Here is a 12,638-nt window from a genome sequence, read left to right as displayed (position 1 = left end):
CCTTGATCAATACCAGGGAGTGAGTCAGCCAAGCAAGGGAGCATATATCTCAATTTCACATTGAAGTCACATGAAATTCTCTCTTATTCTCGCCACCACATCTATTTGGGTTGGACTTTATATCTAGAAACTTGGAGTGAAAATTTCCTTGCAATTTTTCATGGTCGTTTGTAGAAACTACAGATCGAATCTTCTTTGCATACTTGTGGTAGGCCCAGTGTAGACGATGGCACAGCAAATATTCCCGCTTTAGAGTAGAGGTTGACTTTGCCAGAGGAAAAAAAACGAGCTAGTCTCCTTGAAACTATCAACCCCCAGGCCAGCGAGTGGCGTGGTAGTTAAGGCACTGGACTCCCACATGGCTGACGGCTATTTGCTTCCTGGACATGGTGGCTTGCTTTCTCTCTCTCTATCTCTCTATCTCAGTCTCTCTCTGGTGAGCACAGTGCCCTATAACAAATTTTTTAAATAATAATTAATAAAATAAAATAAATAAACAATTCAGAAAAAAAAATTAAGCCTTTCAGGACAAAGAAGAAAATAAGAAAAAAAAAATCTATCACCTGGATTATACTACAATTAAGTATAATGCACACTAAATTAAAATGTCTTACTTTTGCACTCATATAGCCCCAACAAACATTGTAGGGGTTTTTATTGTAATTAAGGAAAACATATTTAAATTTTTGATGTTTGTTTCTTATGATTTTTAGTGTTTTCAATGGAAGAAATCAAGAAAAAAAAATCTACTTGATAAAATAGCAAGCAAAGAGAGTCACAAACCATCTCAAAAGAACTTGCGGGTTCTCCTCCAAGTCCTTTGCTTTTAATTTTGTGCGATGTCATGGTGAAAATGCAAGTCGTTAACGCAAAGAACAGAAGAGAGTATGTCTGGGGCCCTATACTCCTCCTGGCTCCAAGAGTACAGGATAGAATGTATAAGTTCAAAAGTCAAAGCACATTCAGATCAATGCAAAGGAGGGCCACACATCCGAAAAGAAACCAGTTACTTATGACCTCTTTTTTTGTCCCTGCATGCTGATTAACAAGTTCAATGATCATTTTCGCCTAGCCCAGTCTCTGATCTATAGACAAAAATTGTGATAAACTTCTTTCCTAAAAATCTTAGCAATTACACCGTCAGGCGAGGTCATTAAATCCTTTTGGTTGTCTTGTCTATCAAGGACAACAACTCTTCCGAGGGGCAAGAGGAAGTGAAGGGACACTTCCTGTGATGAGTGACATTCTGCAAAGTGAACAAGGTAGAATTGCAATTTTTTTAAAAATTTTAAAATATGAGGACAGACCACTAAGAATAGGAGCATAAGTGCAGGCCTTCCCAAGAAGCAATCTGAGACCAGCCAAAAGAATCTCTGTTCATATCCACGCCCTTCCTCACTGAGCCTGGAATTGTGAGACAGGACTGCAGTCTTACTTTGGCTTGTCAGGAATGCAAAGCTTTATGTTCATATCAAGTAGTGAAAACACAGAAAATAAGCTCATATAACTCAATGAAGGTACTGGCAGCCACTGCCAGGACACATTTACTGAACAGAGGCTCTACTCTGTCATCTTTCAGCATATGAACAAACAGAAGATTCTGGCCCCTTGAGACTAGGCTAATTTGAATGATATTCACATAAATATTTGCAGCATTCTGAACACACAGTCCATCCTAAGTACAAATATCCTCAGTCTTGTGGGATGGAAAGAAACCAACTTTTCAAAGAAGGCTGAACCTGAATCTCTCCCACCTGGAAAGAACTCATGCACCAGTGTCCACAGGGGTCGGCATAGCCCAGCATGTGAAGGTCTGTACAGCGGACAAGTCAAGCCACACCGTTTGTAACAGTTACATAAGTAAATGCATTTGAAAAATGGTATATATTTATAAACTGGCCTATGACAGGGGGATTCAGGATAACAGGGGATAATTCTATCTCTACTTTGAGTGACTAGCACATACACAGGGCAGTCTAAGAGATTGGGTTAAATACACAAGGTATGTTCAGCTTCCTATTGGTGTGGAAGTTGGTGGTCTCCTTGGGCTGCTCATTGTGGGTTCCAATTAAGAGAAACTCTTGCAAGGATGAGTGTTTTTCTTTCAGATCACCTGAGGGTAAAACTGTCAACACATCAATCGTCTTATTTAAGAGTCATCCATCGGTCTTTAGTCTCATCCTCATAAAGGCTCAGGGGCACGTCCCTCAGGCGTGGCTGTTCAGAGAGCAGACAGTAAGCGGTTCTGTGTTTGTCCCCTCATTGGGCAGGCAAGGGGAAAAGATAGGTCTGAGCGCCTCTTGGAAGGAGGTCGGAGGGAAACTGTAGATGAGGGACTCATCTGTCACATTGTAGAAGGCTATGTGTCCCAATTCATAGTCTAAGAAAACACCAACCTTGTGCACAGGCTCTCTGACATGCTGCCCTTTCAAAGGTGACGAGACCCAAAGACTATAATCATCTCCAATTTTTAAGCCTATAAGTGAGAAGAGGTCCCCCGGCGGCTTTGGGAGGTTCCCCTTCCTGCTCACTGAGTCCTTGCAGATGCCCACCTCCCACTCGGTCTTGTTGCCCACATCCACCTCCCAGTAGTGTCTCCCACCAGTGAAGACCTGAGCACCCAACACAGTTGCAGATAGGTCAAATCTTTCTGGGTTGTCCGGTAACTGCTGTCTGCTTCCTCCATATCTCACACTTTTCAGATCCTCCGACAAGACGAGGTAGGCATTGGCTGTATCTGCATCCAGCGTTATGTCTGCTGCAAGAAGAGAAAACAGGATATCCCAGCGTGGCGTATTTTTAATCTTTTTTTTTTTTTTGAAGTTTTTTTCTTCCTTGAGCAAAGTTGACAGACTCACAGAGACAGAGTGGAAAGCCCTGTTACGGACTGCTTTCTCCTTCTCTCTCTGTCTCTCTCGCAAGCATATGCACCCTCTGGTAAATTAAAACAACAAGCAAAGGACAAGAGCTGAGAACTAATGGAGACCTCTCTTGCTCTTTGTCAGTCTAAATATTTGGAGTTTTCTGACTGTGGGGAGGGGGGGGGGGGAGGGGGGGTAGGATAAAAACAGAGCAATAAAAACTAAAGATGGGATCAGCAGATGGTGTACTGGTTATGTCGTTGGACACCCACATGGCTGACCACAGTACGAGTCTCGGACCTGGAAGCTTGAAATTCACACTAGGCACATGTGCATGCACTCCCAAAATCCCAAGAGAAGGGACTGTTTGTGGTCATTTCCTCTAGGGGATGATTTCTCTCTTTCTGTCTCTCTGTCTCTCTTTCTATGTCTCTCTCTCTCTCTCTCGTTCTCTATAGCAAAAAATCTCTCTCAAATAATAATAATAATAATACAAAGGAAGGACTTAGGCAGAAAATAAAGCTAGACAAAATATCAATCCAGTCTCACAGCGTCTCTCTGCTCAAGCACTCAAGCACAGAGATTGTCTGTGGCCTCAGCTTGCCCTGGTGTTCAGCGCTAGCTCAGGACACCCTAACTGGGAGCTGTGAGCAGATGATGAATAATTTATGTTAGAAGAAGCTGCTCCAAGAAGTTGTTACACATCTCTTAACGTAGACTGAAACTAACTGAAAATCCCCAGGGGCTTGACAATCAGGCTGACTTACTGCTGAATTTTCTTAGCATCTCCCTCATTCCAGTGATGTGGCACAGACTCAGTTCTGTCGTGGTGGCCTCTGGACACTGAAGTAAGAGGGGCTGACTCCTACAGGAAAGAGGAGATACTCATTCTTCTCAGCACAGGCCACATGACCTGCTCCGGCGTGAGAGCCCATCTCCCCCGCCCCAGTAGCACAGACACTCCCATTTTCCCTCACAGGCGACCACAGCAGACACATCCCTGCATCCTACATAATTGAGCACAGAACAAAAACCTACCTCTCCAGGGCTCCTCTCACTTCCTACGGGTAGAAAAGGAAGAAGGTTAGCACTTGTGCACTTTGGTCACTCACAAAGACTGAATCCACTGGGGATATAATTCTTTGCAAAGTTCACAGAATCCACTTTCCATGGTTCTAGCACACCTTGAGTGGGAGTGCAAGAAAAAAATTCTCAATTTTTCTTTTTTGTTTTAAGAATTATTTATTTATGGGACTAGCAGTTAGCATAATGTCTATGTCACTGGACTCCCACATAGTCGACCACGGTTCAAGTCCCGGACCTGGTGGCTTAAACTCACACCAGGCACATGTGCATGCCCAAGATCCTGAGAGGAGAATGGAGAAGGGCCATCCCCCCATGGGGGGTGATTTCTCGCTTTCTGTCTCTCTGTCCCTCTCTCTGTCTCTCTGGTGAGCACACGTGCCCTATAGCAAAAACTTCTAAAAAAAAGAAAAAGAATTATTTATTTATTATTATTATTTTTCAATTTTGACCAGAGAGAGACAGGCAGAGAAAGGGAGAGAGCAAGTCGCCAGGTTCAAGACTTGAACCATGGTCAGCCAGGTGGTAGTTCAGCACCTTTAACCACCATGCCACCTACTAGCACCTAAATCCTCAGTTTCTTCTAGGGGTAGTTTTTTGTGAGCATGAGATGTTTCCCACAATGACTACAAACTACGTTGCTCTTTCCTTTTTCTTATATTGTCACTTTGTCAAGAGAACCTGTGAGTTGGAGTCATACTATTAATCTCATTGTTCACTGTCTCAGAGAATGAGAGATAAGGAATGGAAAACGAATGGCCCAGTGACAGTTTGTCAAAGTTTGGACTCGTTGGACTGGGAGGCATTAAATTACAATGCTGCATTCTGTGGAATAGTCCATAAAATAGACCTGCAGCTGGAGTTTGCTCACACGGCTTATGTTTAAGAAGGTCCAGGAAGACTGGTCCTATAGCTCAACAATTAAGTGCTGTACAGAGAAAGCCAGATTCCACATAGGCAACCAGGGTTCAAATCCTGGATGTGGTGGCTTACATGCCAGGTGCACCCACTTGATCAAGATCCTAATGGGATGGAGCATTGGAGGTAAAAGGATTGTGCATGACCAGGCCCATTGGGGACAGAGAGGGGTGCTTTCTCTCTCTCACTCATGCATACACACCCTCTGGCATAATCATAAAAAATCAAAACTTAAAAAAAAAAAAACAGTCCCAGAAAATGCAGTAGCCTAGGAAGGCAGTACATCAAAGATGATGAGGAATATGAGTTTGGTACACAAAAGATCTGGGTTCTACCACCTCTTAGCTATGTGACAGGAACGTTGTGTCATCACCGTGGGTCTGAATTATTGAAGAAGGGCTACTATAAGCCCATCTCGTAGATTACAGTCACCTGTGGTTCATACCTTAAGATACTTATCTTCCTCAAGTCTCTGAAAAGATTGAATTTTATGTGCCCTACAGAGAGTACAGGTTCACCAACGAACAATAAAATATTTGACAAAGCTAAGAATGCAGAGTGACAGGCCCAAAAAAAAAAAATTGGAGTCATCATCAGCCTTGTGTGAAGTAGATATTCTGGGTTTTATTTTCTCCTTTTTCTTTAAGATTTTAGTGCCCTATAGAATGTCGGTTCTTCAGGAAAACTAATTTAGGGCCAGAAATTAGTTTTTAAGTGGATAAAGTAAAATTAATTTCCTATGGTTTGACATACGACGAGTTACTTTATTTTTTTCATTAATTTTGTGATTTTTTTTCCATGATTTTCATGATTTCATGATTTTGTTTTTGTTTGGTTTGGTTTTGTTTTGTTTCTATAGGGTTCATGTGATTATTGGAAAGAGAGAAAGGAAAACTGAGAATTCACCCCCATGGGGGATGGCCATACCACAATTGCTTCTCCATTTCCCTCTCAGGATTCTGGACACACATGCCTGGTGTGTTTCTCAAGCCATTGGGTCTGGGACTTTAGCTGTGCCGTCAGCCATGTAGGATCTGGCCACATGAACCACCATGCCACAGCTGGTCCACTCTCACAAGTTTCAGTCTCACCTCAAAAGACTCTGAAATGGAGTTCTGACAGGTAGACTCTATCTGCCCGATCATTTTACTCAGGCTTCGGATCTGCTGAGTCAGCTGAGTCTCATTGTCTCTCAGTTTCTTCATGTTCTGTCTTTCCTCCTTGTCCAGTAGTTGCAATTGCAGCTGTTCCTCTTCCTTCAGGAACTGGTGCATTTTCATGTATTCCGACACCACGACCTGCTTACAAGTCTTCGTCTCCTCCTGTCATCACGCACACGATAAAATAACATTAGCCACAGACGTTCCTAATATATGCTTAATCCTTACTAAGTCTCAGAATTCCTCTGTGAAAACTGTTGAAACCTGAAACATAGCACATATACTCTGTCGACTGGCTGGGTGCAGAGTTGGATGTTTGCAGAGGTGTGTGTATGATAGATATGGGAGTGAACGAAACCAAAATGTCTGTCTCTAGGAAACTGTCATTGCAGTGAGAGAAGCCAAAAATAAACCAAACACATCACAGGTGTTATCAGATCATGATAAAAATAAATCAAATAAACTTAAGAGGAAATTTAGAAAATGGGGCCTCAGCATGTGGTACAGTGGTAATAAAGGCACTGGACCTCCACAGGGCCAACCGTGGTTCAAGTCCTGGACCTGGAAGCTTGAAAATCACACCGGGGATGTGTGCATGCCTGCCCAAAATCCCAAGAGGAGAATAGAGGAAAAAAGTGGCAATCCCCTCAGTGGGTGATTTCTCACTTTCCTTTTCTCTGTCTCTCTCTAGTGAATGCACGCACCCTTTGGCAAAATATCTTTTTTAAAAATTAAGAAAATGTGTGTGTGTGTGTGTGTGTTTCTTTTGGAGAGGTTTTAGCTATAAGGCACATGCGCTCACCCAAAAGACAGAGAGTTACATCCGGGGGTGGGGGATGGCCATGCGCCAATCCCTTCTCCATTCTCCTCGGGATCTTGGGCATGCATGCATGTGCACCTGGCATGTGTTTAAGCCACCAGGTCCAGGGCTCGAACCGCGGTTGACTACATAGGAGTCCAGAGACGTAGCCATTATGCCAACTGCTGGTACAAATGTGTGTTTATTCGATACATAGTTATTCAATGACAGTAGTCCTTGGGGCATATATTAGGAATAAAAATATACATTTCCACCCACTTAAGACCTCAACATCTATTGAGAGAATCAGATACACACATTTTTTTGAAATATCCTGAAACATTTAGCTCTTTGCTTTGCGAGACAGCTCAAATCCAGTTCTTTGATTAACACCGAGCACATGTTTAGGCATAATCCAAACTACTAATTTGCCTTTAAATCTCTTTTTTCTTTATTTCTTTTTAATTTTCATTCTCTCTTTTTCCCAAAAACATTTGATATTACCTTTTAAGGTGATTCCTATTCTATATAAACATCTACAGGAATCTCTTGTGTTTTAAATCATTTTAATTTGAACAATAATAGAAATAGAGATGGCCACAGACTTGTTTTGTTTCTTGCAACTTCATTAAGTATCTCTTTAGTCCTTTTAATAGAATCATATACTAGATGGGGCCAGCAGTTAGCGTAATGGCTATGTCACTGGAATCCAATGTAGCCGACCGCGGTTTGTGTCCCGGACCCGGTGGCTTAAAACTCACGCCGGGCGCGTGTGCATGCGTGCCCAAGATCCGGAGAGGAGAGTGGAGGAGAAGGGACTGCAGCGTGGCCATCCCCCCGGGGGGTGATTTCTCTCTTTCTATCTCTCTGTCTCTTTCTGTCTGTCTGGCGAGCGCATGCGTCCTATAGCAGAAACCTCTAAAAATAAATAAATAAAAATAATCATACACAAGATTAAAAGATAAGACATACACTGACCTTACACAGTATTACTCTTTCCTTCTCATGGGTTAATATGGTCTGAGCTTCCTTTTTCTTTTTACGCAAAAGATTTAGGATTTCCTGAAGTTTCTCCTGCAAATAGAAATGCTCTGTGGCAAAAGAGCACAGTGCCAGGCCGTGGAGCATTCGTAAAGACCCACAGCTACAATGACCAGGACTCAGAAACAAGGGGTGTAAGCAGATCCATGCAAGTGTGTGGTGCTGTACCTCGAGGTGAGTCCCCACGACTGTCACTGACAGAGAGGATTACGGGAGTTAAGAGGGAACCCAATTTCGGTTCTGAATTGTTTGGGTGTTTTTTAAGAGAGATTTTTGCTATAGAGTGTGTATGTTCACCAGAGAGACAGAGACAGAGCTACAGAAAGCAAGAAATCACCCCCCTAGAAAAGATGACTACAATGCAATCCCTTCTCCTCCATATTCCTCTTACATCTTGGGCATGCACACACACATGCCTGGCGTGAATTCTAAGCCACCAGGTTCGGGATTTGAACTGTGATAGACTACATGGGAGTCCAACAATATAACCATTATGCCATCTGCTGGTCCCCTGAGTTTATTCATTTTTTAATTTTCTCCATTAATGGGAGAGAGACAGAGAGAGAGCACCCAGCAGGGTCTCCATGCCACAATCCACACCCAACCTCAGCCAGTCCCAGATCATGGGCACAGGCATGTGCCCTAGACACTCAGAGAAGTCCCCAGAGATGAACCCAGCAACTTCCCACATGGGTCAGCCTCACAGTGCTTGGCATTTTACCACAGCACCACTGTCTAGTCCCCCATTCTGTGATTTATGTCAAGCAATCTTACTTTGTGATGCTCCTCAGTCTCACTTGAGAGATATACCCTGCTTACTCCATGACTTTGGCTTGAGAAAGCGATCATGCCCTGCTCGTCATCAAACACCTTAGTGGCTGCTGGCATCCTCCCATAACTGCCTTGTTCATCCTCACTCTGCTGCACCTGGCATCGGAGTTGTCTGCCAATGCTAGCCAGCCTCCCCAAACGCTCATTGGGCTGAAAATGAGGGACCTCCAAGGTCCTCCAGCACTCAGGACAAGAAAAAGGTGTGTTATGTTCCTCCCAGCTCCTAAGGAGGCACGCCAGGCAAAAACTGTGTCCACACTCAGTGGTCACTGGGCTGGTGAAATAGTCCAAGCAAATGAAACAGGTGAGCTCTTCCCTGAGATTTTCCATCAGATCTGCTGTCGACATTTTCTCTAGAATGGATAGCAAACTAAGGTTATGTCTCTATACTGGGGTTAGCAACGTCCTCCCTACCATTCTATTGTTTTGAGTAACAAGAGGGTGACCACTTGCTATGTTCTTATTATAAGAAATCCTTACTCTCTTCTGTGCCCGGTATCATCCATTGACACAGCCTCTCCCAACACAAAGCCAATTGTGACTTAATGTGGAACTCCTGCACACTGAGTTCATCATTGGCCCCAAACTTTTATTGAATCTCTCCCTAGGGATGTTACACACTCGATACTGAGGGTGTTTGTTCCCCATAGAGCTACCATTTTGAGAACTGGTTATTGTACACGAACAGCTCCTTAAAACACATCAATTCTAGGCTAGAAGTCTGGGTAATTTGGTCTAAACCAGCACAAAGACTTGAATTACAATGATCTCTAATAGTATCTGATTTTCCAAATCTTTTGAGAAACTTCGCTGATGGAACCTAGTTGAAAACCAAAAGAAGGGGGACTGGTAGGTGGCGTGGCGGCTAAAGGCGCTGGACTCCCACATGGCTGACCACGGTTTGATTCCCAGACCTGGTGGCTTGCTTTCTCACTTTCCCTGTCTCTCTCTCTCTGTCCCTCTCTGGTCAAACTTAAATAAATAAGTAAATAAAGTGAAATGAAATAATTCTAAAAAAAAAGAAGGAAGCTATAATATATATTCCAGTCTTCCTTCATTAGGCCTTTTTCTTTCCTTAACCAAAGCCTCATCTTTCTCCTCTTTTATGCCCTGTGTACTTTAATTATATTCATTCCAACAAAATGAAAATAATTCCATTGAGTGATTCCCTGCCTTTAATGTACACTAAGTTACCGGAGTTGTATTTAGCATTCCTCCCAACAGACTATGGTAAGTCACTCACTGCCATCATGAAAGCATCTAAAATAATGTTCTTGGTGAAGGTTGCCTAAAGGGGCCATTACACAGTGGAGTGAAAGGGAAGGGTTATATTTCAGCATAAATATAGTTTTCTCACTTATTTCTATTCTTAGAAATTGCCCATTCATGGGACCAGCAGGTGGCATAATGGTTACGTCGCTGGACTCCCATGTGGTCGACCACAGTTCGAGTCCTAGACTAGGTGGCTTCAAACTCATGCCGGGCATGTGTGCATGTGTGCCCAAAATCCTAAGAGGAGAATGGAAGAGAAAGGATTGTGGTATAGCCATCCTCCAGGGAGGTGATTTCTTGCTTTCTGTCTCTCTGTCTCTCTCTCTATCTCTGGTGAGCGCTCACCACCTTACAGCAAATTCTTTCTCTAGAAAAAGAAAATGTCCACTGTCCATACTTCTTACATCCCTTATTCTTCATCAGTTCTTGTGGGACAGAAACTAAATGGCAGACATTTATACCTATAAAAAAAAAAAAATATGTAGTGTGGAGGTAGTGTTCAATGACTACTGATATTAGCCTGTAAATGCTGTAAAAGCATGATATAATGTACTCACACGTCAGTTTTTATCATGGCCCTCCTTCTACTTACTGTATTTAAGAAAGTACAATTTTCTTTTGAATTTTGCTAAAGACCATGTGCACTTTCCAAAGAAAGAAAAAGAGAGACAGAGACAAAACTTGAGAAAGCGCCCTCCAATGAGAATGGTCACATCTCAATCACATCTCCATTCCTCCTTCCAGGATTTTGGGCATGCACACACACTCCCCAGCACGTTGTTCAAGCCTCCAGGTACAGAACTCAAACTGTGTAGTCAGCCACCTGCGATCCAGCCATCTTAACCACCACACCACTGGTGGCCTGAAAAGTAAAATCTTGAAAGCTCTTGCTCAGAGTCTAGCATCAGTTTGACCCTCCCTCTAAGTTCATCACATCATTTTTCTATTTTATTTATTTATTTATTTATTTATTTATTTATTTATTTTTTGGAGAGGTCTTTGCTATAGGGCACGTACGCTCATCAGAAAGACAGAGACAGGGAGATAGAAAGCGAGAAATCACCCCCCAGCGGGGATGGCCACGCCGCAATCCCTTCTCTTCCATTCTCCTCTCAGGATCTTGGGCACGCACGCACACGCACCCAGTGTGAGTTTAAGCCACTGGGTCCAGGACTTGAACCACCGTCGGCTACATGGGAGTTCATCGACATAGCCATTACACTAAGTGCTGGTCCCTCATTTTTCTATTTTCATCTTTTCACTCTCCAGATTGGCAACCTTCCATGGGTCTCCATTACCCAAGTTATTCCATTAACGTATTTAGGTCTCCAACTGACTCATCTTTCACACTGACTCCAAAGGACGTTAGGTATTTTCTTATCTCAAACATTGGGAATAAGAAAGTTTCTGACCTGAAATGGTCCGTCTTCACCCTTCTTCCTCCTTATTAAAACTCACTTTTCTGAAGTCAGTAAGTCAAAACCCTTAATCATATATCTTTTGTCTAGTTTATGTGAATTCCCGGGATGTAAATTTAAGATAAGAAAAAGAAAAACATCAAACCAAAGAATTATATTACTTTAGGAAGAGAGAAGCTATTCATTTGGGATCGTGAAAACTACTGCTTAGACTGCTTCTAGGCTAACTGAACACAGCTTAAAAATATTGTTAGGAGATATTCTTAAGGGTTTTGCCAAAAAAGAGAAAGAAAAGAAAAATCTACCATAATACTAATAGCCACCACAGTGTTAATCCAACACAAACCCAATGGGGTCTTTAACGTTGATCAGTATCATTAGAATGAGCCATAAATAGACCACGATACCTCACAAAGTTAGGGTTCCAACTTAGAATGGGGAGACTAGCATGCTCTATATTCAGGTCACACTGATCTATTCCATCCCACTTCCCTCTTTCAAACAAACTCCTTTCTTTATAAGCTTTATCACACAATAACTATGTCTTAATCATCTGCAACTAGAATTCTTTGCACAAGAGCACCACTTATTTGTAAATAAGTTTTAAGTAAACAAATAGAGGGGCCATATATCAAAGAATCATAGAATCAGGTCTAGTTGGAAGTCAAGAAATCATATAATCCAACTACCTTCTACTGATGATGAATAAAACTGAGGCTCAAATAAATTGAGTTGGTCTCCTGAATATTTGCTTGCTACATAGGTCCAATCAGAAGCAGGAACAAGGATCTCCTACCTCCCAGTCATTCTCTTTTGTCAACACACTACACTGCGTCTCACTCATTGACTTGCCGGTGGATTAAAATGTCTGGTTATCTCAGTGAAATGAGTAGTGCTCTGGTGCTGTCAGAAGGTACTGGACAGCTGTCATTATGGCATGATGGCAGGACTGATGAAATCACTGGCTACGCTTGCTCTTGGGAAGGCAGACTTTTTTTAAGTTTATTTATGTATGTCTTCTGAAAAAGAGAAAGAAAGACACAAGCACCTCCTGGTGGGGGTGAGAGTGGGAGGTCTTCACACTTCAATCCCTGTCTGGCCTCAGCCAGCCAGGACATGCACCACCTGCATGCACCCAGTATGCAGAGGGAGGCCTCAGGATATGAATGGGACACCCCATGTGGCTTCAGCATCGTGGATCCTTGACTTGCTGCTGCTATGCCACTGTAGCTGGCCAGAAATGAAAATCTTTCCT

At 42.7% G+C, this 12,638-nt stretch overlaps 1 protein-coding gene across 1 annotated transcript; it reads right to left on the bottom strand.

Moving 5' to 3' along the window:
- Window positions 1-1,886: 1,886 nt before the first annotated feature.
- Window positions 1,887-9,182, bottom strand: TRIML1 (tripartite motif family like 1). The gene is made up of 6 exons (XM_006149670.1): window positions 8,637-9,182; window positions 7,800-7,895; window positions 5,954-6,184; window positions 3,900-3,922; window positions 3,629-3,726; window positions 1,887-2,758 (listed from the first exon to the last, which is right to left on the bottom strand). The coding sequence occupies exons 1-6, from the start codon at window positions 9,039-9,041 to the stop codon at window positions 2,208-2,210; spliced, it is 1,404 nt and encodes a 467-aa protein (XP_006149732.1). The 5' UTR covers window positions 9,042-9,182; the 3' UTR covers window positions 1,887-2,207.
- Between the last annotated feature and the right edge of the window lie 3,456 nt (window positions 9,183-12,638).

Source organism: Tupaia chinensis, unplaced genomic scaffold, assembly GCF_000334495.1.
Source record: "Tupaia chinensis unplaced genomic scaffold, TupChi_1.0 Scaffold000271_1, whole genome shotgun sequence".
Lineage (NCBI taxonomy): Eukaryota > Metazoa > Chordata > Mammalia > Scandentia > Tupaiidae > Tupaia > Tupaia belangeri.
The sequence above is the reverse complement of the archived record's forward strand: the minus strand, read 5'-3'. Positions and strand labels throughout refer to the sequence as shown.

Excerpts from the sequence above, each read along its gene's own strand:
- TRIML1 (XM_006149670.1), bottom strand. The coding sequence starts at position 9,041 with ATGTCGACAGCAGATCTGATGGAAAATCTCAGGGAAGAGCTCACCTGT. Across the intron at positions 6,185-7,799 it reads AAAGAGTAATACTGTGTAAG|GAGGAGACGAAGACTTGTAA; the intron begins GTCAGTGTATGT and ends GCGTGATGACAG. Across the intron at positions 3,923-5,953 it reads CCATTTCAGAGTCTTTTGAG|GAAGTGAGAGGAGCCCTGGA; the intron begins GTGAGACTGAAA and ends TTCTACCCGTAG.